At 41.0% G+C, this 26,782-nt stretch overlaps 1 protein-coding gene across 6 annotated transcripts in view; it reads right to left on the reverse strand.

Moving 5' to 3' along the window:
• tcf12 (transcription factor 12) overlaps nt 1-26,782 on the reverse strand; it is an 81,749-nt gene that overhangs the window by 39,342 nt on the left and 15,625 nt on the right. For all 6 annotated transcript variants that reach the window (XM_060858854.1, XM_060858861.1, XM_060858853.1 and 3 more), the window contains 2 exons: nt 25,121-25,197; nt 18,462-18,564 (listed from right to left, as the gene is read on the reverse strand). In XM_060858854.1, coding sequence (XP_060714837.1) covers nt 18,462-18,564; nt 25,121-25,197 — 180 coding nt within the window. The remainder of the gene's footprint in view (nt 1-18,461; nt 18,565-25,120; nt 25,198-26,782) is intronic.

Here is a 26,782-nt window from a genome sequence, read left to right on the forward strand (position 1 = left end):
ATAAAATGGTCGAATGGAGCTCGTCTTTTAAATAACTATGTTCCAGCGAACAAAAAGCCACTAGACTCATTATGAAGCATATACTACAGATTTGTTTAACAGTCACTAAGGTATGTAAATACTGCCTCCACTCTGCTTACAAAGCTACAACCAAGACCAACTCTTGAACCAGAAAAACAAAAAAGAGCTGCCCGTTATGAAATAATAAGCATACATACAGATGCAGGCCCAGATTAAAGGCGAGTGTGTGAGCAGGGCGCCTCCTCTAGCCTGGGCTGAGCTCTGCTCTTGTTTTGATACTCCGGAAGGTAGTGATCTAAGCATCTCTAGGGATCAATTCAAAAGGCAAGTCACAAAAACAGCCAATTAGTAACCGCACTCTGCTGCCTGCCTCTCTTTTGCTCTATTGCTTCTCTCTCTCTCGCGCGCGCATTCCTCGGACCTCTGTGTTTCTCCTGCGCACAGGCCGCATCTGTCCTAAACAAACACAAGCCGAGGAAATAGTAGATATTGCTAAAGGCACATGAACCTTTCCTGGCTTGCACCCGTCCTTTCCTGAGAACATGTAAAGGCTCAGCCATGTTCCTGTCGCAGTGCTCAGATATCTGGAACCCCAGTGCAATTCATTATCCCTGTCAAGTTAATGTTGCGTGTTGAGCCATATGGCAAGGCTAATACATGCAATAAAAGAAATTCCTTCAACTTGTTATAATCAGCACTTTGAGCTGTCCAAAAACTGACAAACAGCCTTATTGTGTTTTGCTGCTTTTGCTGTTACTATCCATGGCAAAAAATTTAAAAATTGAAAGCAGGCAGGCAGGCAGGGAGGGAGGGAGGGAGGGAGAGGGAGAGAGAGAGAGAGAGAGAGAGAGAGAGAGACCTAAGTAGTGCAGACAGACACAATGATAAACAGAGACAGGGATCTATATAAAAAAAAAAAGATTCAAATGACAGCTACACCAACAATTTAATTCACAGCTGTAAAAAGTTTTTCTGTCCACAAGAACCTTCAGCATGATGCATTCACACACTCACAACATCATGATGCCAAGAAAAGCATCACACCCACTCGCTCACTGTCTCTCTGGCTTTTAAAACCAATCCTTTGTTTTCTTGTCACTGTTTGCGGACTCTGCTGTTTGAGAGGCTTTTGTGATCTTGCGACAGGTTCTGTTTGATGGTAAATAAAGTCCGCCAGGCTACGCCGTGGGATGGGTCGACAGTGTTTGTTGCCTAATAATGCAGCCGTTTGTCTCCTCCCTCAGCAGACTTACAGTGGCCCGTGCCTGTAAAGAGGGGGCTGACCCATACAGAGCCAACAGCAAATGTGTAGGGTTATACACTCTACTCTTTCTCTTACACACACACACACACACACACACACACACACACACACACATACGCACGCACGCAGTGAGCTCAGCATCAATTTCGGTTAATTACAGCCCTGTCAGCAGCGGCATTATTCAAACAGCTAGCGCAAATGTTAATGAGTTCTTATTTGCATATTTATTTTTTCCTTTGTTGAAATGTCATTGATTATTACGTTGTACGATGATGAATGTCTCTGCTGATGCACTCTGATATGTAATTAGTCATTAGCTGAAATGAATAGATCAATTTTAAAAAAAAAAAAAAAAAAAAAAAGGAGGGAGATAGAGAGTGTATAGGATTAGGGAGAAACGACACAAAGGGGTAAAAGAATCAAACAAGGGAAAGAACAAGACAATTCATGAGTCATGTTCTCAGAGAAATGGGGAAGCTGATCATGGCCTTGTTCTCTCTCCATCTTTTAAATCATGCATTATGGCTTCATGTTCAAAAATAACACCAATTAATAATACTAGTAAACCAAATCTCGTCCATTACGACACAAAACATGCATTTAAGTGGGTTTGATCATGAGAGAGTTCAGTCACTTACATAGCTAACGTTCAAGAGCAACAAAACTCTGAACTGTTAAGGCACATGTTCACTGGATTTGTTTAAAACGTTAAGAATCTAATGATTCAAATCAAAACTCGACTCCACCTTGTCTAGCTGTAATAAATGTGGCTAGGTTACCATCAGGTTACTAACGATCTGGATGTCAGTAGGACACAGCGACGTTTCTGATTTACATATCATACATATTCATAGATCCCCTTCAATAAGTGGAAAGCACAGAGATACTGTTAGGACATTAAAAGTTGCTAAACATGACTAAATGTTATAAACTACAGCTTTTTTTTCTTATATAATTTAGATTTCAAATTCTTTCTAATTATATTTTTAGGTGTACCCTTGCAGCAGATTTATTTCATTGCACAACAGATAATAATGGGACAGGTTAATGCAAAATTAATTAATTAATTCATCTTAAAAAATAAAGAAAGAAATAAAAGAAATAAAGAATAATCTCTTCATTTGTTTGGCAAAAACATTCCATCATTTCAGTCATTTTATCAGTGTTTCGTTTGTTAGTATATAGTTTATAGGTATTAGATTTAAAAACACACTTGTTGTGCAGAGGTTTTTAAACTGTATAGATTTGGATTATGGAACACAAAAAAATTATATTTCAAACCTTGGGTGCAAAATACAGGATATTTTAACTTCTAGTGGACTCATCCTTTGGGATTTGATTAGGGTGAGAAAAACAAAAACAAGGCATCCACAAGAGAGTTAAAGATAAGATATCGGTTAAAGATATTTTATCCCAACCTGTGTGCATGTTGGTGTAATCAAAAATCCCAACTTTGTCTGGAGTTGGACAAAAGTCATGTGGCATTTTTACAGAATAAGTGAGAATAAAAATGTAACCTTTTAACTGATGGATTGTCCACAATATATCCGTAGAGTGGTGTATGCTATCAGGACAGATATCCGGGTGCCTTTAACGTGAGCCTCTGTTACTGGGAAATGGACAGGTAAAGCCATTTTGCTTTGTCAGGTTTACAGGTGATCTGTAAACCTGACAAAGCAAAATGGCTTTACCTGTCCATTGCCCAGAAACCTCCCTTTACCCACAGAACTCTCAGTGTTGGACCATCATTGTGCAAAGTGGACCAAAAAAATAGAAATGGAAAAATGTCTTTGCTTGGCCTTTGCTCTGTCTGAGTCGACCCGCCTTCTTCAGCTAGTGTCCACTATTCAGTGATATGAGAGAGAGAGAGAGAGAGAGAGAGAGAGAGAGAGAGAAATGCATTACTGCAGACCAGATGGGAACATTCCACATGACCAAACCAATCAATCACCTTGGTGGGACGCAGGTGCGACACAGCCGTGCAGCAACACACCATTTCACAGTCTATCGGCCACAAACACATGGTCACCAATCAATGGCACCCTGAGGGCTCGCTAGAGAGGGAGCGGCTTGCCCCTAGCCTACCGGTTCATGCCTGATGACTTCATAATCACACATCCATCCATCCCACTCTTCTTCCTTCCTTCACCATCTTCTCTCCCTGTTGTTTTCCACAGAGCAGGGTGATGAGCTATCTAATAACCTTATCCCTACTAAGCACTGACTTGTGTGATGGTAGCTTGCCGGCTTCCCTTGTGAGCTCGACAAAGTGGCCGACGTCACAGTGACGAGCCCGAGATGAGAATGCAAAAAACAAGCGATGGAAAAATGAGGGCAGATACGTTCTTTCACGTCCTGGGGTGGATACCGTATTGTTCAAATCACATCAAAGGCAGTCTGGAAGGTCGGCATTAGATGCCAGGAAACAATGAGATTTCAGAGGAGCCAGGAATGAAGGACATAGCGGCATGAATGGAAGAGGGAAATTCTGATCCCAGATTTAGCCACCCTGCATTCCTGGCATATTCCCTTCTACACACGAAGGCCACTGTACAAGCTGACAAAGGAAACCACAAATATTTAAGAACTGGCATACAATCAAACAGAAAATATCCTGTGTACTTCATAAGCACCTCTTGATGTATAGTTAACTCTTTGTAGATGGTGGATTTAAAAAGAAAAAAAAAACCTCAAAACCTAAAAAATATTTTTATTACATAACCTACGAAATATACCGGGCATCATCACTAATGAGCTTAGTCAGTGATCTTTCAAAACCATCTCAAAGGCTTTGAATAGACCACACCTATATTATTAGAGTCACGGTTTATTAACAGCTTTTAACAGAGGATCACACTGTACCGCTAAACTCTAACTTTTAGTAGTAATGAACAAATTCATGGCTGGTGTGGTATAATGTGACTAAGAAGATGCAGTGTAAATATCGGCTCTGATGCCAAGATCTGCATTATACCACAGATACAGGGGCATGTGGACAATTTTTAAGAAATATCTAAAATCCAAATTGTATTTTAACAGATACAGAAACTCTCTGGCCACTTCAAAAGGAAGATATTACAGAATTATCCAATCAATCATGTTGCAGCAGCACAGTGTATAAATTCATACAGATAGAGGTTGAGAGCTTCAGTTAATGATCACGTCAAACACCTGAACAGAGGGAAAAAAGTGATTTCAGATGGCTTTTGGTGGCAAATAATAAATCAATCATAACAGCCTCTAGACTTAACACAGAATGGCACGTAGAAATGCCTTGTTGAGGACTAAGGTTGGAAGAGAAAAACTGCAGAAACTCAAAGAACTAGTCTTTACAACTGTGGTGAGCAAAAAAAAGCTCTCACACCACACACACACACACGACTGATCACCCATTTTATTTCCCTGTAGTGGAGAGTGAGAAAGGCGAGTGTGTGTATTCTACTTTTTTCCCCCCCGTAGAGGTGGGGTGGCCCTCTGAGAGATCTCTAATTACAGTTGATTTCATCTGCTCTCATCATGGGTCCAACCACAATGGGTTATGCAATCCCTCCTGCTCCTGTTAATGTCATATGTCCCGCATGTTCTCTCTTTAGATTAGTCTGCTTCAAAGCCTCACTGCTGTGCTGTTTGTATTTAAAAACAAGTGTAAGAAAGAGCATGTGAGTTTTATTAGTCTAAATGGCTCCTGGCTAGCATGGCTAAATACAAATAAAAGAATGTAACATGGATGTAACAGATAGAGTGGACTGGTCCACACTCCAGGGATGTGCAAGGTGGTGAATGCTGTGTGTGTGTGTGTGAGGGGGGACTGGATAATGCTACATGCTACTGGAATGAGCACATCTGAAAGAATCTAACATGATTACACAGCCTCGTTTAGTGGATTCAGCTTCTCTGTCAGGGGGATCTATTTTTAGGTAGGCCGCTCCTGGCTAACCACCTGAGACCCCAAGCCAGGTGTGTGCGTTTCTGTGTGTGTGTGTGCGCGTGTGTGTAAATGCAGCACCTGTGGGGCACGGTAGGACCTCTGCTGCACACAGGTGGCGGACAGAAGCCCCACTGTCTGACCCACGAGCCCCCTCTGATTTCAGCAGGTCTCAAAGTAATTACACTTCACACAGCCCATTACCCATTAGCTTCCAGAGAAGCATGTCTTCTGACATTATTACACACAACATGCCTTTCTAACACAGAGTCTTGCTTTATCCATGTGGAACTTACGATTCATTCAGATTTAAAGCTTCTGTCAACTTGGGCTGATTATTAGATCTATATCACATGTAGGAAATATATTACTGACAGCAAAATCAAGAATGAATATGCTCTATAGAGATGACATATTTTATTAAAAAAAAAAAAGGTTTCGGCTGCTGTTGTAAACAGAAAGAGAAATATGCTTATGTCAGCTACCCAATCCAGCCAGACACAAATCTGTACACACTCAGCCTTGCTGTACCTGAGCGACTGAGCTTGTAACTCTATCTAGACTTTTAAACATTTTGTCTGCTTATGTTAGTTCCACATTTTCAGATTTTTGTAGGAACAGGTATTAACAGCATGGCTTTACTGTTCTAAATTCTTCTGGGTTTTGCCTGGGTTTTAGAAGATCCATGATAAAACTATGCTTTTTGATTTTTTTTTTTTAAATATTTACTCTTTGTACACTGATGACTTAAAAGACATTTTCAATCGTAGTAAACAAATGACTTCTTGCATTGCCAGAAGACTGTTAGAGGATTAGTATACTGGGTTAGTTGGGTTTCTGTGTGTAAAGTCTCATAACTGTGTTTAGCTGCTGTTGAGCAGAGTGATGGGGAATGGGAGTGGTGTGAGCCCCCTGCTGGGCAAATAATTCAAACCTCTCAAAATTACAATGGGACAGCACACCTAGAGCACTGAATACAACCGCCACTATTTATTTATAGAGTTTCAACCTATCAGACCAGGAACACTTATGAAATACTGATGAGTTAAAGTCCTGAGTGTCTACTTTCATATGAGCCATTAACCATTACTGTGGAGTGACATCACTAATAAATTCAGTGTAAACAGATGGAAATGTTTTGGCCTGTAAAAAGAGTTGTGTCTATACATCATACACAAACACACTTTGTTAACAGTTGATTTACTTTGACACACAAATTACTTTTAGTAATATTTAAACCCAAGCTGATACAGGCTTTAACAACAAAATGAAAACACAAATAAAGCAGAGTAAAGACAAGTAAAGACTCGAGTAGTCTCAGTCTCTAAGGAAAGCCCAGTGTCTGGTTCCTGATTGGACAGAGAGCTTATGAACATTGCCAAACACACCATAGAGACAGTGGAGGAACACAACTGAGATGGATGAGGGGGAGTGTGTGTGTGTGTGTGTGTGTGTGTGTGTGTGTGTGTGTAAGATGGATTCCAGCAGGTATGTGGGACTGTGGAACCGCAGTTCCAGTCGTCTCAGAGTCGTTCATATCGGTGGCAGAGAATTAGCTGAGACCCAGTCTGCATTCGTTCCACTGGCAAAATTCCTTCCTTATGAATCACTGGCCTTTAACTTCTAACATCTAACAATTGCTAACATTTTTATTGGCAAAAGCTGCAGCCTGGAGCTATGGAATAAAAGATGGAGAAGCAGAAGGAGGACATGGGCAGGGAAGGTGAAATTGGAGGTGAGAGGGTTAATAAGGGACTTTTTTTATTAGAAAGCGTAAGTGGAAAAGTATACACAAGGACACCAAGCTAATGTAATTAATCCAGATTTCTAAGTGCTGGATGTAATAGTAGCAGTTGATGACAATCCTGTGAGCAGTGCAGCAGGAAAGCCAGGTCTGTTCTATCACACTTTAAACATGGACATCTTTCTAAGCTAAACTCTCTGATGAGTCATGCGGCAGTATTGGATGTGCTTGTTTTGATAGTCAACGGGAGCATTTAAATTAGGCCACCATTGTGGCAGGACGAGTGAAGTGGTTGGAATAAAGTTCGAATAAATAAACAAAGCTCCACTGCCTCCAAGAGCTGCACTGATAAAACACTGCCAGCATCAAACAGGTGCCCATAAAGCCCATTGCTGTAGGGTGTGTCATCTACAGGAGGTAAGCACAAGAGGAATTCAAAGCCCCAACACAAATACAGCATCTGAGGATGTACAACTTCATCAGAGTCAAAACACTGTGGTGTAGGTGTAGCCAAAAACATTGAGATTAACTTACTGCCTGGACATCAGCTCAAAATCAAGTGATATAGCCTATAAATGAAATCAGATAATCTGCTTTAGTTTTTTAGTTCCTCATATATTAAGAGGTTTCACACCCATATGTGCTTTCTGAACACCCTGTTCAATATTTAGACTCCCTTTTGATCAGATAATAACCTCCAGTATTCTAGTAAGGCTTTCAACTAGATCTAAGAGTTTCTATGTGATAACAACAGACACTGATATTGGGTGATGAGCTCTGGGGTGCAGTCAGTATTTCACTTCCTCCCAGAGGAGTTCAGTGGGGTTGGGGTCAGGATTATTGAGTTATATGCTTACATTTCCAGCACTTAGTGGATGCCCTTATCCAGAGCGACTTACATTTTATATGCAACTTATAAGGGTTAAGAGCCTTGTTCAGGGTCCCAGCAGTGGCGTCCTTGTGGAAATGGGAATCAAACTCAGAAGCTTCTAATTGGTAATCCAACACCTAAACCACATCTAGGCTAATACAGCCCCAGTCCTGCTTGCTTGTCATGCAGGAACAGTTTTGGGGTCCCTTTGTTGCAATCGACAGCACACAAAAACATTCTATACAACTGCGTGCTTCCAACTGTGATGGGGTCAGGGCACAGGGTCAGCCATGATACAGTGCCTGTGGAGCAGACTGAGGGTTAAGGGCCTTGCTCAAGGGCATGGCAGCGCTGGGGCTTGACCCTTGATCCTCCAATCAACAACGCAGAGCCTTAACTACTTGAGCCACCACTGTTTGTATATATAGTGCAACTATTGACCCTAATTCTGCTCAATGACAAGTTAAATGTGCAAGAAGATGCAAGATCATTTTTGGGTGATTATTTGCTCACATTAAACATATTTGATGTGATTGCTTCTAGCCATATAACAGTGGATTCTGGGTAAATGACTGCTGAGTCTGCACCAAGTGGGCTGTTCAAAGCTACACAGGGAGCACTCATGAGACTCCCTATGATTAAAATGTTGAGATGCTGATACATATGATCAATAAATGACAAAGAAAATCTATAACTTAAGTAAGTCTTGCTTAATCACCTGTCCAGGTGCAAAGAAGTTAATCATGAAAATCAAACATTATAAAACCAACTAACGTACAAGAATATATCATGAAGCAAGAGATGAGTGGTTTTGAGTGAAAATGCCTGATCGTGACACATGAATGCATCATCATATTCACCATTTTACAGACAGGAGCTTCCACATACCTGCTGCATTTGTTACCTAGTGAGAAAAATGACAGTAGTTTCAAATCAACATCAGTGAAGCAATGCGTCTTAATTAGCTACAGAGATGCTGATTTAATAATTATCTGAAAAATAATTCCCACAATATATGCAAATGTTCTGTCTGTGACAAACTAATGTAGAGTTTGTTAGCTGCACCTGAAATTGCCATCACCCATGTGAAAAGACTTTTTATTGTTTATCAACTGGTAAGAACCAATCAGAAAGCCAGTAATAAATTACTTAAGGGCTAAATTTGACTCGCAGGTCATTAATCGAGTAATCGTGTGGATCTTGTGCAAATGAGAACCGCAAGACCACAAGTGTGCCACTCGGACCAACTGTCTCTATACAAAGAGGGATAAGGTCATATAGTACAGGTCATTCATACATGTACAGCAGTTTCCTGAGAACTCTGAGGTCACAAGCTAACCTAAGTCAATAAATACTTTTGACTTACGGTCTGGAAGAAGACCTGAGCCAACTGGACAAAAAGCCTAATTATGTAAGTTTTTTTATTTTATTTTTTTAATCACTGAAAGATTTTCTTTTGTTTTTGTAATTGACGCCAACACACTGAGGCCAAAAACACACAAGATAAGATAAGATCGTTTTGGTCAGAGGGAGGGTGAACCTGCAGAACAAGCCACACCAGGTCTCAGCTGAAACCTGCAGCTGGCCTGCTGCCCCCTCCAGACTTGAGCCAGGCCCTAGGGAGGTTAGGCAAAGATAGAGGAAAGTTGGGGGTGGGGAGGGTGATGCAGGGACAGAGAAAAAGGGAAAGAGGAGATTTGCACCCTTTCAGCTCGTCTTGATCTCTTCACGCTCAGCTGAGCACAGTAACAGATAACCGCACCCTGCAGCTCTGCATAATGACTGGCTCAATGCTCAACACTTCCCAACCAGCCCGAACACCACCAGCCACAGCAGCAGGCCTTGGGCCTCTCCTCCCTTCCACTTGCTCTAATCTCATCATCTGCCTTTGTCTATGCCTATACATTTACATCTACTATCTTTCTGCTGCTCACACACTCTCAGGCACATGTGACTGTACTAAAGCGGCACAATGATTGTGTACATGAGACTGACACTTGTATATTTTCTGTTTTGTGTTCACACGCATTTGAATATCAGTGTTTTGTGTTCATTACACTTATAACTCTAATTAGGTGAAAACCTTTTGGTTTCTTAAAGAAAATATTTGATGCCATTATATCATAAACGTTTTTAAATAAACATATCTGATTCAGCAAGATTTTGCAATTTTTCAGGTGATGTGTGCGGTCATGTCATTTATGAGTGTGTGAAGGAAGAAGAGAGTGAAAGTGGCAGAAAGAGAGAAGACAGAATGGTGGCAGAGAGGGGGGGGGGGTGTATGGTGTATGTGAGAGCAGCCTTGGCTGCACCTGTGGCCTCGCTACTGCTGTTGCGCTGAGGGAGTGAGCACCTGAGCAGCACCTGGTCACAATCAGAGCGCCTGCTTAGTACAGAGTCCTTCAGAGCCACACACTCCCATGCTTAAACATACACAAAGGCATATGCGCGCGCGCACACACACACACACACATCCACATACATGTTGACATGCACACAACAGGGATCTAGGACTCAAGATAGGATTTAATATTCCACTTACTGAACAATTAAAGAGAGAGAGATAGGGAGAGAGAGACCACCTCTCTTTTGTCCACCTCTAGCCGGTACAAATGGATGGGAAAATATTTCTTGGAAGAAAGGATTTGCTGGTGGAAAAAAATCTAAAAGGAGCTACGACAAGGTTGCCGTACTTTACATTGTCGCTAAACAACTGCATAATTTCATTTCCTGGAAAGCTATTAACTTTCATCAAAAGCAGAGAAGAAACAGATGAGAACAATTCTTCTGAACAGGGAATTCATTTAAGCTCGTAGGAGAGCCACGCTAACACTAAACCCACCACAGGCAGGAAATGTGGATGCAAATTTCAGAAATTAATGCAGCATTCCACGATTATTTTCCCTATAACAGTTAGCATGCTTAAAAAGATTGAATGACCTCAAGCCACCAAGTGTGATCATCTCATACCACACCCCCCCACCAACACCCCCCACCCCCACCCCCACCCCCAATCAGGACAAACTTCATGCTGGAGAAAGGGGGGAAAAAAATCAGTAAAGAGAACAGAATGCATTTTAATTTTATTCTTTGACGAATATGATAATTAAAAAAACTATAATTACCAACAATTCATCTAAAATCTTCTAAAACAGGATTATAAAATGCAGCTTAAAAATATATAAGTAAAGGTTTCTCAAACAATGCAGGCAGGTCAGTGGTTAGAAGTTCTAGGGCCTTTTTACACCTGGTCACTTCATGTGTATTCTCTGACCCGATAGTTATCTGATTTGTTAAAACTGTTCCATTTACATTAGGCCACATAAATGCGTCTTGGCAAATCGGATATCAATTCGATCTTTCTACTCCCGCCCAAAATGCAAATATATTTTACCTCATTTCCGGGGTAATTGAAATGGAACACACTTTGGTGTATGCGGTTGCTACAAAAAACAGCATTTACTGTTTGCTGCATTTTCGCTGGCGGCAGCAGTGCATTTTAAGACCAAACGAGACACCTGGGTGAAAGATCAGAGCCAGCACTGGTGGGAAAACATATTTGTTTCTGGCGTGATGCACAACTCGCGAGTCATCTGCGAGTGACGAGTATAGCGCTGACGTATGTGGCTTGAACAACCACATTCATTTACACCTGTCCAGTTTCATCTGAAATGCGTCCCAGACCACCTCCTGAAGTGGTTTGAGTGATCGGATTTATATCCGTCTCTAAACCGTTTCGGAGGGCATTTACACCTGGTCTTTTTACGATCGGACAGCTATCGGGTCATAGAAAACGCATGAAGGGACCAGGTATAAAAAAAAACCCCTAGAGGTCTTCACGGGTCAACTTAGATCCGAAAACCCGAGGTCCGACCCGAGCAGGTTCGGGTCTAAAAGTTTCACGTGTGCCTCGGACACGGGTCGGGTATAATAATAGCAGCATCGGGTCTCGGGTAATTTAAAATGAATGTGTTTTTACTGAACGGACCTGAGAAGACCCGAACTACTGTATCTCGCGTGTGTGCATCGACTTGAGTCCTTTTCCAGCCTCTCCTCTGTTTGCCAAGACCGCTTGCGACATTGTGTTGCTGGCGGTAAGCTAATTTTTGTTGAAACAGACCTGTCAATCAATTTTGAATCCACGCTGTAGCGGTTACTTTTCTGTCTGACTGGTATGTGCAGGGCTGTATCGGTGTGTGCAACATTTGGGCCCAGTCAGATTAAAAAAAATCTGACCCCGTTGGGGTCGGACTCGGGTCTAATTTTTTCGGGTTTGTCTCGGGTCTTTCTTAAAAAAATAAATAAATAAATAAATAAATTATGCACGTCGGCTTCGGTTAAAAAGTTGTTCGGGTCGGGTACATTTCTTTAGACCCGAGAAGACCTCTAAGAAGTTCTCACCCACTACAACTAATAATACCTAACATATTACTCATTATCAAATTAAAAAACACCAAAGAAATAAAAAAATAAATCCCACTTGAGCACAAGAATCAGAATAACAGAATAACAAATCAGTGGTATGATTTGGCAGCTAATAAGGGGAATTCTCTGTTAAACAGAGGTCAGCCAGCGGTCACGGGTTCTGCCAAGTAATGTTTACGACTCTTAATTTCAAATGCGAGTCCTATAAAGCAAAACCTGACCGATACAGTCACCTTCCAGAAGTATTGAAACAGCGAGGCCAGCTTGTTGTTTTAGCTCTATACTAAAGACATTTGGGGTCGAGATCAAACTTACCTTGTTTTTTTTTTTTTGTTTTGTTTTTTTTGTGCCCATCCATGTATGTAGTAAACAAAATAATATAAAACGTGACTGAACAGGTGTTACTTGTTGCCCAGGTGTATCCTGGTGTATTAACTATAGAATGTTGAAACAAGTATCCAATAAGTACCTGCAGCTGGTCAGTTTGCTACCCGGTACTCAGATTTTTGGTGTCCCTGATGAACAAGCCAGAGGTGATGGAGGCAAGGTAAAACTTAAGAGATCCAACCGTGAGATCAGTGATTAAATCATTAAACAGGTGTAGAAGAGTAAAATAAAACAGTTCATAAAGTGTGTTTATGTGAATAAATGTTGTGGGATTCACAACAGGACAGTCTTCATGATACTCCACTGAGGGTTAGAAGCACAAATCATTCAGGTATCCCTGTGGGTTACGTACACACCAGCGGATTTTACAAATCATATAAATGTACACACGTATAGTGACAATACATTTGTATTCAATCGCATTTAAATCTAGCATCACCTTTTCTTAATTCAGCGACTACCCTAGGGGAGCTGCTCCCTTGACGACAGTTGCTAGGGCTACGCATTTGCAATGCTGGCGGGACTTAAAAGCACATCCAAACAACACTTCCAGCAAGGGAAATAACACTTGACAGTAATAACGTTGCATTGTTGAGAGTCTCAAGGCCCCGTCTGCAATTAACAAACGGAGGGGTTAGAGGTGGCAGACCAGCCACTAGAGCGCTACATGCAAAGAGATGAAAGCACGAGATGCAGCAGGAAGAGACGAGGTCCCTCTCTCTCTCTCATCCCCCAGGTGTAGAACAAACACTCCCTTCCATGCTATGTCACACTCTTAACTAATAGATTTGGGCTGCTTAGTGCTCCCAGGCAGCATTTGAGGATTGAATCCCAGGACATTAGTGAATAACAGGAAGGCCGGTCTTCTGAGATCAGCGCTGATTAACGGAGCTAAAGGAAGGTCCATACGGGAATGCATGCTGGTGGAAATAATTACAGCCTCATTGAGTCAATCTAACAGACAGCAAGGGAGAGTAATCTGCGCGTGTGCGCATGTGTGTGAATGTACACGTGCGAGTGTGTGATGACACCCCTAATAATAAGAAGATTATATTATTACAACAGAGTGGCTGGGTGGCAGGCCGCAGGAACGTGAGCGTTTCCGCAGGCCAGTCAGCAGAGTTAAAAATAAAGCGAAAGGCACACGGACACACACGCAGAGCAAAGAAAGTACAAATCCATGTCAGCAAAAGTAAACACACACACATTTTAGATGGCTAAATTATGTTGACTAAACTAAACAAGCACAACTCTTTCATGACTGACTCGCTCAGCTGAAGACAAACAGAACAGCAAAAAGAAAGATATATATATATATATATATATATATATATATATATATATATATATATATATATATATAGAGAGAGAGAGAGAGAGAGAGAGAGAGAGAGAGAAACAAGGAAGTTCTGAAATGTCCTTATAATATATTTTCTTCCTTTTTTCTGACTTTCTTTTTGTCACTGCTTTTCCTTCTTTGATGTTGAGGCATCATGTGACATGAAGCTGTATCTCAAATCGTCTCATAATCACCTTTTAGGACATGTACTAGAACCCAGCTCATTTTCAGACTCTCTCTCTCTCTCTCTCTCTCTCTAACACACACACAAACCAGGATGCTTTAGAGAATGGGTGATAAATCAACTTGAGTGGAGATAAAAGAGAGAGAATTGCACACTAAACACAAACAGGCAAAGCTGGGACACTGTGTTAGTGAGAGTCTGGGAAAGTCGAATAAATATGAACTGTTCCCAGCACAAATGCAAATTCTTACAGAGCTCTCAACCAAGCACATTCTACTGCTAGTGAAATGCTCTCGGTCCTCATTCGACATAATGTCATGAGTCCATCATTTACTATTTAAACTTCTCTAGAATATTTTTATTCACAGCAAATTCAGCAAACCACTAGTTCCTCACAAAGCACATAAGACCTTTTTTCTGAAGTTGGCCCAATAAGCATATTATCCCAAGGCATAAAAAATAAAACAATGGAAAACCCGGCTTTCCCCTGTTTGCTCAGGCACCGGATAAATTCCATTATCTTCAAGTAGAAGATATACAAAAAAATGTATTTCTGTTTACTTATATTGTGTTCATTTAATCCAAAATCATTGTGTTTTGCCAAACGATTGACGTAACAATGCACAGGAAGAGTCAGGGCAACTGTTACTGTTGAGGTCTGAAATGTCCACAAAAGACAAAACTAATTTTTCTTTTGTGATTCTAATCTGTTTGGCGAGTAAATACTGGCCTCGCTGAAGCAGCAGGATTTTCGACGAGCATGCAGATTTTTCTTTAATCTAAATCTGGATTAAGCCTTATTAAAAATTGCTTGAAACGTCTCCTCAAACACTGTCATCATTATGCAACACCTCACAACCTCACAGAACAAACACGTATGAACACACACACAAAAGCACACACGCTCCCACACACACGCACGCAAACACGTACACATCTTCCACTGCAAAACTCAGAAAGCAAGGTGCATTGTGGCGTAACTAAAATGTTGAAGAAATTTTAAATGCAAAACATTCAGAATTTAGGTCCAGTGCTCCAGATAGACTTGGAAAGTAAACTGCACAGATTGAGGGGAAATGAAGCTGTCATGTGGTGTCCATGTGCAGAGGCGTAGCTAAAGGATGCTGGGTAAAAGAGCAGACTGGAGGAAGAATGGAAGAAGGGACTGCAGCGTTCTATTGGCGGATTTCTCTTTACAGGCTCATGTAATATTTTGCGGTCATCCGGATTAGCGAATCGCAGCAGTGTTGAAACTATTTAATAAAATAAAACAGATCTGAGTACTGACAAAATTACTTATAACAGTTGGAACACAAAGATGGCAGACATTTCACAACATTTCACAACAAGGCAATATAACATCATGAAAATGGCACAATACTTAATATTCTTTGGCAATATTGTGAGTCTCATCAGTACTTTAACTCTCAGGCTGGATGTTAACATCTATTTTTGTGATAGGATATTTCTACCATTTTTCCTGTTCTGACAGTATTTCTCTCACACTCGCACACACAAACACACACGAAATGCTGAATACACGTTCTGTAAGCCCACACTAGAAACACTTGTTATATGAAGTAGCTGCATCTCACGTCATACTGTTGATTTTAATGCCATTTCTATCATTATTCACAGTTGCATTCAATTTGCACACTGTTAATGTTACTGCTGCTGTTATACCATCTACAGTGGGATTAAATTTTTGCACATATTACTAAAACCTTGTTTTGCACATAAGTAATATATATATTTTATGTCAACACTGTACATTTTAAAATACTGTGTATTTTTTTATTATTATTCATTTAAACTATGTTTGTATTTGTGTGTTTGATTTCTTTACTTAATTTTACATAGTTCCTTTTTGTTCTTCTAAATCTTAAACAATTTCTCCCTCTTTGTAAAGCATTTGTGCAAGTAAACAAGTGTTTACTTAAAAAGTGACAGATTTACACATTTACTTTCAACAGCTTTGCCTGTCAAAAACAAGAACGTCTTGGTTTCTAAATATAACGTCGAAGAAAGAATTGACTTTAGGAGGAGTTTTTTTTTTTTTTTTTGGTCTCGTCCGGGCTCCGGCAAAACCATTTAAATACACTTGAACTAAGAATGACCTTTTAAATGAATCTCCATTATTCAAGACACGCAGCGTATTGTGGTGGTTACTCTAATTAAAGTGTTATGTCAAATAAACAGTCATTACCCGCCATCTGCCTCGCACTAAAAACTGTACCAACTTCATTATCATACACAATAGGTGACCTCCACTAACCCTGACGTGCTTTCAGCTTGTCATACTTCATGGGGATAAAGGATTGAACGAGGCAACACACACCAAGCGTGTTAATAAAAAACGATAATACATTAACACACACACACACACACTAAGAGATTTATTGCACATAATACAGCCTAGAGAATTTTGATCTTATAGTTTTACTATAAAACTAAAGGCATGGATTAATTTTTCATAGATCTGATTAATGGTGGTGTTTTGTTTTGTTTATTTATTTATTTATTTATTTGGTGACATACCAAAGTCAATAGAACTCAATTTAAAGTGCAAAAATTCCTGTTCGATTTTTCAATGTGGAAAGAAAAGGCGACTCTTCGGTGCATAGAAGGTAAACGAGGCAGTGCCTTCCTGTGACTTCTATATTCTTAAAGAAACTGAAGACTGTGGGGATTTGGCTTTAGCTAATCCACTTTAGACTACTGTGGCTCTAAACAGTTCCAGCACAAAAGCAATAAATGAACATATAAACAAAGCACAGGAAATGGGTCAGTCTCTTCCTGTGCTCACATGTGAACCAGCGTGTCCTCAGAAATGCCAGTGGCTTTGATGCTGACTCTTAATTGTATTACGCCTCTCGTTCTGGGTCGAGCTCTTTCATTAGTAAGTAATAAGGTCTGATCGTGGTTTTAATGAGGTTGCTCCGAAATGCAGAATTCCCGTGTAAATCCCAGATATCACTGCTTAAATTCAATCTGATAAGAACCCAGGCTCATCGTCCAATCCTGACCGGATAAATGTGTGCAATTTAGCTGCGCTATCAGATTGTCTAATTCCCTGACACATCGTTATTCTTGAACAGTCCCATATTTTGCTACTTACAGGAATAATTAGAGTTCTATCCACAAGACTGAAGAAGCAACAACCCCTCCTCTCTCTTACACACACAATTGACAGAAAGCTAACATTTTGTTTCTGTCGTCTCCCCATTACTAGAGCTCGTGCATAAACTTGGCACCTTATATGGCAACCGGTCTCCAGGGTGAAGCGGCAAAGCGCCGCGATCGGACGCCCATAAAGCTGTCATGTGCACATCACACCAGAGCAGGAACAAAAGAGCTTCAAGAATACGACTCAATCACACTCTATAGGAACAATTTGTTTAAACCAAACTGTCCGTTTGGGGGAAATATTTTTAATACGCATAACAGATCTTTCAGTGACAATAATAACTGCTACAGAAATAAATGCTTAACCAACCTACAGAAAACTCAGTGAAGCTCAAGAATTCAGCCCAAGGAACACCAGGATATATCTGTAGAAAGCATGATTTAAAAAAAATACAGGCAGAAATTAGTCGATTCATGAACGAATATCAGCAGGAGAATTGTGCTAATTGTGCATTTTTACTAGTATGTTGGTGAAAAAGTGCATCGGAGTAAAGAGGTAGAAAGAGAGCGAGAGAAAGAGAGAGATAGGAAAGCCAAAGCCCAAACTCGTCTATCGATTCAGACGGAAAAACATCTGAAATATATTTGGAGTGAAAAGAGGAACTCGGTTTGGTTCATCTCGCTTTCGCACACCTCTGTGGAGTGAACAGAGAGACGTCAGAAATCTTATGACCTGACTGGTTTGTGTGAGAAATGATCTCTGCCACATCTGCTTGTTTCACCGCCGCCCCCTCCCCACTCTCTGTGCTAGTGGCTGCTGGCTTTTTTGATGATAGGTAGAAGAAAGTCTTTTGTGATGGAAAAGTGTACTGATGGCATGACTTCCACCCTGAGAAGGGAGGAGGCCAGCTTGTAAAAACAGTCAACACAGGAAAGAAAGTAGGGGGGGAGGGAGGCAAGGGGGGGGAGAGAGAGAGAGAGGGAGAGAGACAGTGAGAGACACAGAGACGGAGACAGAGAGAGAGAGAGAGAGAGAGAGAGAGAGAGAGAGAGAGAGAGAGAGAGAGAGACAGAGAGAGTGTGTGTGGGGGGGGGGGAGAGAAGGAGAGAAATAAAAATCTTGCTCAGGGTGAAAACGAGGGAAGGACGGGGTGACAATCACCTTGGATACTCACCCATGATGCTGGAGCTCATGAAAGGTGTCGGGGACAATCCTTCATGGGACACTAATCGACTGTCACTCAAGTGATCACCATAATGAGGACTGTCTGTGAAACCCTGGGGGAAAGAGATCACAGCATTAAGCACATTATTAGCCAGCTCCGCTAATTGAGTGCTATGACACTCCTCTAATTACTGAAGCAGAAACGGGCAGCACAGTTGGTCAACCGCTCTATGAAACGATCAATTTTTTCCTTCAACAACCGTTGTTAGGGAAGTTTTTTTTTAATCTTGGCTGCATTTCATTAAAAGGCCACAACACATGCAAGTGAAACCATGAGCGGTAAAAATGATCAGTGAATGCGTTGAAAAAGCTGCTGTGGTTTTTTGTAAGACACTCGCCTTTATAAAAGACTACTAATGAGATATACATTGATGTTTTACATTATAATCTCACCTTAGCAGTCATTAAACTGACATAAATGTGCTGTGCAGTTGCAATAACAGACTGTAAGGTATTAGGAATTACAGGTAAAGACTGGAGAGAGGTTTGAGTCCCAAAGTATGATGTACTGCTCCATCCTACACTACATGGTCAGAAGTATGTGGACATTCCAAAGCCATTGGAATTGACATTTAACTGGTCTCCAATTTTTTCGACTCTTTGGAGGGATTTATTAGTCTAAACACAAGAGCATTAGTGAACTCAGTGGAAAACCAAGTCATCAAGGTTGACCCTCTTCAATCCAGTGAAGGAAAACTGTAGTGCTACAACAAAGCCATTCTAGACAATGGTGTGCTTCATACTTTCCATTTGACAACAAACATGGGTGCAATATACTTTTGATCATATTGTGCAAAATGTGCTTCTTCTTTTAGCCTTTAAGAATAATACTCTGCATAATCTCTACAAACTTCTTAAGTGTCGCAAGACTTTGTAGACTTTCCTCTCAACCAATTTGTTTATTGTTATATGAAATAACAGCAATGAAACCCAAATATCAGTCTTATCATATTCACAAACATGGTGTCTTATACAGATACCAGAAAAATATACCACACCAAAGAGTCAATTATAGAATTATATGCAATATCCCAAGCCATATGCTAATTTCTTTTTCTTTGATTATACTCTTCACCAGCTAGTCGACTAACAACCGCTAGAATTGCTGATCTTGGCTTGTCCTGAATCTCACTGCCATCTAACAACGTGGCTGTTACACATGTAGCACTTAACCAGTGGACAATGTAAATTACCCATAACCCTTCATGTTGTCCTCATTTCCAATAGCAAGTGAGCCATGAAATATTTGAGTAGCCATGCTGAATTTGGTTAGCCTTCTTGCCCAGGTACCATGTGAGGCATGCCGGGGCATATGGTTGAAGGTAAAAATAGTTCAGACCATCAATTGATCAAACAGCAGTCACTGAATTGCCCTGATTAATCTTTCTGCCTACAAGTGCTTTTCTACCAGCACAGAAATCTTCAGCAGTGGGCTAATGTAGTGCCAAAGCATGCAACTGTACAAAAGTCCTTTGTCTTGAGTATTTAATCTACCAGCATTAAATTTTCTTATCTCATTTTAGATTGATCTTGCATGTTTTTCATTTGATCCTCTATAAAATCAGCCATTCACCTTGTAAAGGTCAGTCCTGAATGGCATCATAAATACTTTGTTTGCTTGCTGTACAGGACGTAGTGGAGCTGAATGTCCTACCTAATGCCCTCAAAAATGGTGTCAAAATACTCTGATATTCAGCCCTAGGAAAAGCATGAATGCTTATAATTTTTAAACGTCCTGTTATCTGCAGGCAAACGCCTCGGTATATTCACTAAAGGCTAAATTATTGGCACCCTTGTCTGTGTGTGGGCCACCATTACATGAATGTTTACTCCACTTCATTTTCAAGTATTACCATTTCCGCTTGTGTCTGGAATTAACAAGCACTGTGTCTTGTGCTTGTTATTTTACTCTGTAAGAGAAACATGCCAGCGCTATGCACATTGTAACATTAAATGTGGCATATCTGGTTTCATCTTGAAATTGTTTAATTGAATTATTAAGTAGTACTCTACTACTTGTGGGTAACAGGGTGGTGCTGTGGGTAGTGCTGCTTCACAGTACCAGGATTTCTAGTTGTGCAAAGCTGAACATTTCCTCCCCATGTTTGATGGGGGTGTCTACTAGATTCTCCGGTTTCATCCCACCTTTAAACCATGTTACTAAATAGTCTTTAGGTGTGAATGGGCATGTGAATGGTGTGCTGTGATGGAAAAGCATCACATCCGGGGTGTATTCTTGCCTCGCTCCAGTTCCGCCAAGACCCGGAGCAGGATAAAGCGGTCAGTGAAAAAGAATGACTGAATTTTACTACTCCTACACACCGAATCACAAACTGATAAACCCCAGAGAAACTCCTCCTACTTTTGCTGGTTAGATGTAATGTGACAGGAAATCAACACGCACTTGGCCAGGATATGAAAAGTCCTAGGTTTGAATTTGTAGCCAAGCTGTAGCAAGCTGTTCAGCAGAAAGGCCTGTACCTTGTAAACAAGCACCGGTGTAAATTAGGACATATTAATGTCCATTTCAGTGTCTGGTTTCATCAAGAGGAATCACACAAATGTTACATGGTCACCAGTAATATGTGAGTATCACACTTGTGGCACATCCAGGTGGCAGTGTACTGACCCAGGGTATGACGGAGCCTTAATAACCCATGGAAATGTGTTGCACATACAGAAGCTTGTATGATGTTGGTCTTAAATCTCTCATAAACTATTAATCCATCCTAAATAATACAGAACTCAGTTATCAGAAAAATATTCAGCTTTTCGTTCATTATGTTGACTATTTTTGGCCAAGTACACAGTGCAGCTTTATCCATAATGCAACATTAAGATCTAACATGCAAATTATTAAAAATTTTAGCTGGTAAAATTATGTTGACAGCAGTTCATCCAGACAAGGTGCCTGAAAAAACACCCACAACCCCCTTCCTCATTCTTTTGCAGCTAAACACTGCCCTTTCATGACTGTTATCAGCTTCCGGGCCTTGGCTCTAAATATCGGTCACAGTATGCTCCTTTAAAACTCAGGGCTCCCCATCATAAAAGAGACTCTGTAGCTGTTCTAATCCCAGGCCCTGTGAAAATCTGTCTGCCGCTGCACTCGCAAACAACATTAACTCCCTCTGGAGTCCCAGAGCGGCCACAGCTTCCTTTTACTATAGACCTTGCCTCTGTCATATCTTATTCTCCACGTTCAGCATGGAGTTAGTCAAAAAGACATTAAATCTTATTAACCTCTTTTTTTTTTTTTTGGTAAACAGATGGTGACAGGGAATTTTCAAAAAGCAGTAGAGCGCTGCCAGGGCAGATGCACTCCAAAAAACGTCTCAATATTGTGTTCATGTCAGGCCACTGCCCGTTAATCACACCTTGAGCTGCTTTACTAAAAAGGTGAGCTATGGAAAGACGACAGGATAGAGAAAGCAGTGTTTCCTACTCCAAAAAATCTTCTGTGTTTTATGTGGCACTCAGAATATCTAGAACTGCATCCACATGCCTACATGCATAAAGTAATTACTTCATCAACATGTGAAGGTCCCTACTTTTCGCTTGTTTGCATTTTGTGACCCGGAGCTGACAGCTGCCAGGGCACCTGAAAAGGACAACACTTCGGAAGGGAAATTCTGCAGGGATGTGCTAGATAGAAGGGATGAATGAGGGAGGGCAGGGGGAGTTTCTGCTCCTGTGGGACCATTAGATCATCAATCATTCCTGGCTCATCATCTCTAAATGCACCAATCTCCTGTGTTCCTGTCTATGTGTGTGTGTGTGTTCTGTCACTGTCCAGTTACTGCTGGCTAAATGACTGTCAAATCACTGCTTAAGCATGCAGGCCAACGCTCCAGCAGATGACCCGGTCCCCTGACGCGTCGTTTTAAGAGTTCACTCTCACTGGAGTTCTGCATCCAGGTGAACATTAGTCTGCGCACTAACATTCAGGGGACAGGTGATAGGAGCATGATAGACAGGCTGAGGCATTGTGGAATAGCGGGGCACGGATTGGGCTGTCAGACATGAGGCCTGCGGCCGTGGCTGCCCAGGATCCAGAGTCTGGCTGCTGTCCAAGGTCAGCATTCAGGGACTGGAGCCTGTTCACAGCCCACTAATCATACACACGCTCAGCAGAGTGTGAGTGTGTGTGTCAGAGAAAGAGAGACGGGAGGGTGGGAGCAAGAGAAAGTGAGAGAGAGAAAGTAAGAAAGGGAGAGAGAAAGGGAGAGAGGGGGGAAGCAAGAGAAAGTGTGTGTGTGTGTGTGTGTGTGAGAGAGAGAGAGAGAGAGAGAGAGAGAGAGAGAGAGCGAAAGACAGTGATGGAGAGAGAGAGAGTAGAAAAAATAGCAGACTGAGAACCACAGAAAACAAGGCACAAATGCAATGACACTTTAATGGTGTTTTGCACAAATAGTCATGCTGCTATTGAAAGCATATGTTTAAAACCTCTTACTCTTTAACTGCACAATGCCATTACTATCTGTACTCTGGTCAGCACTATATTTTATGTATCGGTCCTGTAGTGTATTGTGTTGCTTGCATTGTCTGTCTTGCACTGTTTGCACTAGATTGTATACCATGCACTTTACTTTTTAGTTCTCAGCTGTGTTGGGTTTTTTTTGTCTTATGTAGCTCTGTGTTGATTCATGGTCCTGGAGGTATATTGTGTCAGTTCCCTGTGTACTGCGTCAGCTATATATGGTTGAAATGACAATGAAAGCTTCTTGACTTGACTTGAAATGATCTCAGAGAGGTTAGAGGGACAAATTTCCCTCTACAAAAAATGAATGAATAAACGACCATTTTCGCTATATTCGTTTATCTGATAAGAGATACGAGATTCTGGTAAACCTCCACACAAGTGCTGTGACACATGAAGATGCTGATAAGATTTAAACACGCCGTATACACTGCAGGGGAATTCTCTGCCTGCTATTGAGCGGCTGTGGGTGATCTCTCTGATAGCACTCCATGAACAAACCACAAGAGGATAACGGCTGCTGGAAACCTGCTTGTGTTATTTTTTTCTTCTTGTTTTCTATCAGGTGGTGAGAATTGTGAAAGTCTTCTGCACATGTGACAGACATACATTTACTCAAAACTCTGAAACAAGTGATAAATGCACTTTGTAACTGAGGTGTAAGTGTAACATCATTGCATGTTGCATTGGCTGCTAATGAGAGGGTGGATGGAAAGATATGAGCAGTATTTAGCTAAGGGACTCTCTCCATTCTCTCTGCTCAGCACTCAGACTGGGCTGGATGTGTGTTAAACAGGCTAGAAAACATGCCATCTATGGCAGGTATGCAGCTTTTCTTTTCTACATCACATGCCACACTGGTTTCTGGCACACATGAGGAGTGTTCCAGAGGAGACGTGGCCTTTTGTGCTGTGTGCTCTGTTTGGGAAATGCTATTGATTATTCCAGGGAAGACTCTCTGGCAATGATAAATGGTTATATAGCGCACACAGTATTACACATCAATGCTGGCACAACGATCACATATGATTGTGTTGTGTGTGTGGGGGGTTATGAAGGAGTGGAACAGCTGTCTGCTCACTGATGCCCGACCTTCGCCATGTCAGTATCGCTGATTTATATGCACCTAGAGCAAAGATATCTCAAGCGTCTCCAACTTATAATTCAAATCAAGCCGGCGCCAGAGCCATAGCCTGTAGATGTGCGTTGGGGAAGGGCACTGAAAAATAAACAAGGTAACGTGGCATGGGAGCCTCTGACATTTGACTGATCTCTGATGGGAAGTGACAGGAGAGTGACATTCAATGAAATTCATACAGGGCACCCAGAACAAACCAATGTGTACAAGACAAACAAACAAATCGAGAAACAGAGAGATCTTCACACTCTGTTACAGATGCGTGCATGCCCGTGTGTGTGTGTGTGTGTGTGTTTGTGTGTGTGAAATGAAATAAGGCTCAAGCCTTGGCTGACTCTATTTGCATGCATGGAAATCTCAGCTTATCACAGATCTGAAATGCATCCATGATTCCATTCCAATTACACAGAGCTATATTTCCAAGCCTTGGAAACGCAACCATTCGTTATTTAGAGATTCCATATCGAGCACCACCAATAATATCAATCATTATCATTTAAAGTGGACTGCTGCATTTGCATTTTTATTTATAAATGCCATGATGATAAAGCAGGGGGATAGTAAGGAGTAAAGGTACGCTGTGCACTTATTTATTGATAAACTTGATAAATATTTGATATGTAATCATTTTAAGATGAAACCTTAAAATATTTTTTCCATCTAGAATTTTTATTTCTGAAATTTTTGGAAACATAAAATGTGAACATAGCATTGGTGGCATTACTATAAGTGCTTATAAGGCCAGTGTTGTGCTTTACAATGCATCGAGAAACAAAAGAAGAGAGTCGGATGGATGGATGGATGGATGGATGGATGGGAAGGGAAGGGAAGGGAGAAAGAAAGAAAGAAAGAAAGAAAGAAGGAAAGAAATAAGGAAAGAAAGAAAGAAAGAAATAAGGAAAGAAAGAAAGAAAGAAAGAAAGAAAGAAAGAAAGAAAGAAAGAAAGAAAGAAAGAAAGAAAGAAAGAAAGAAAGGAAAGATCTTTCTTACCCTGGAGGACTCGTCATAGGAAGGGCTGGACTGGCCACCTGCGGGCCAAGATGCCTCGGATGTCCTCTCATCTATACCTGTCAACAGAGCAGATACACATCTCCATCATCCTGCAAGACTCTACTGTACTATACTAACACACTCAACACAGAAAACAAGAAACCAAAGCAAGGAAGAAGAAAGAAATAACGTAGTATGGTGATATCAAAGCCGACCATAAGCATTCTCTATTTAAAAAAAAAAACCAACAAGAGTTCACCTAAATCTTCATCAGGTACACGTAGCACCGTTTCCTGACAAAGAACAGACAAAAACAGTGCAGTCTACTATCTAATCCATTGTACTTTCATTCAAACCTCGGCTTTACAAATCATAGAATGTCATTTATTTTGCTTTACATAAATCACGCTCAGATACGTGTTGCTCCCCGGTACACACTGGCATTCACATGCGAGCAACTGGGCCGCTCTGATTTGGCAGTGATGTATAACTCAACCTCATCAAAACAGCTGAGCACTGAAACCTGATGAAGCTCATATTTTATGCAGCCTTGCGGCTCTCAAAGACAGCGACCGAAACACACACACAAAATAAATATATAAATAAATGTGACAATTGAATAGATTCAACATCTGGTATGTGATGAACAAATACAATATCTAATTCTCACAAAATTGCATTTTATGAAGGCTGTTGGGTAAAGATATATGAATCTTTGTGTCTTTGTGCTGTTTGAGCCAATATTGTTTGCAGGTAACAACATTCCATTTCACAGTCTCATGTACGAGCCACAAAATTGCAGCAGAAAAACATCAATATTGCCCCCAAGTTATTGATAATCCATCTCGCCAGAACATGATATTTGTCATTCGATTTCACTCGGTTATAACATACAAAACATATCGAGGTGAAGTAAACCAATTGTGAAGACCCAAGTACTGGTACAGCTTACAAAACAGAAGCTGGTGAATAGAAAGGACAAATATCACGACCAGAACTGAACTCTGACGCACGCGGTGTTAGCAAAGTGCTAGGCCTTAATGGCCTGTACTGCATGGCCACATACTAAATATCAACTATGAGCTAGGAATTTGCATAGGAACAAACAACAGCACGAGAACACAAGAGGAGGGAGCGAGCGAGCAAAACAGAGAGAACGAGATAGAGAGCTTTTCTGCTGTTTTTTTTCCCTGAAGGCCTACAGTATAGCACACAATCAGAGTGTGTGGGCAAAAACTGATCTCATGCCAAAGACAATCTACAGGCCAAGCTGTCTGTGTGGCACTACAGCAAAGAAGACGCTGGCCTTCACAATCCTGAACAATGGCAGCATTTTCATCTCCGCCGCCGTGTGAATGAGACGTTTGGCTGATGCTTTACATCAATAGAAGGTAACAAAAATGAGTAGCGTTACAGAGGTACGACATTACAGAGAAACAGAAGTGCTAATGTATATGTATGGGCCATGAGCTGGGGTTTAAACTAGAGGAATAAAAGTGAGACATGAGCAAGGCAGGATATGAAAAACCTCAGTTTGAAAACAGAAATTGGGCTGGGTTACTGATTCGCTTTCACTCAGTCACATTTGGAATGTGTCAAAAGAAAAGGACATGTGTTCTGTATTTACAGCAAAGGAAATGACCTCACAGGGAAGTCCTTCTC

This window comes from Tachysurus vachellii, chromosome 23 (assembly GCF_030014155.1).
Source record: "Tachysurus vachellii isolate PV-2020 chromosome 23, HZAU_Pvac_v1, whole genome shotgun sequence".
NCBI classification, from domain to species: domain Eukaryota; kingdom Metazoa; phylum Chordata; class Actinopteri; order Siluriformes; family Bagridae; genus Tachysurus; species Tachysurus vachellii.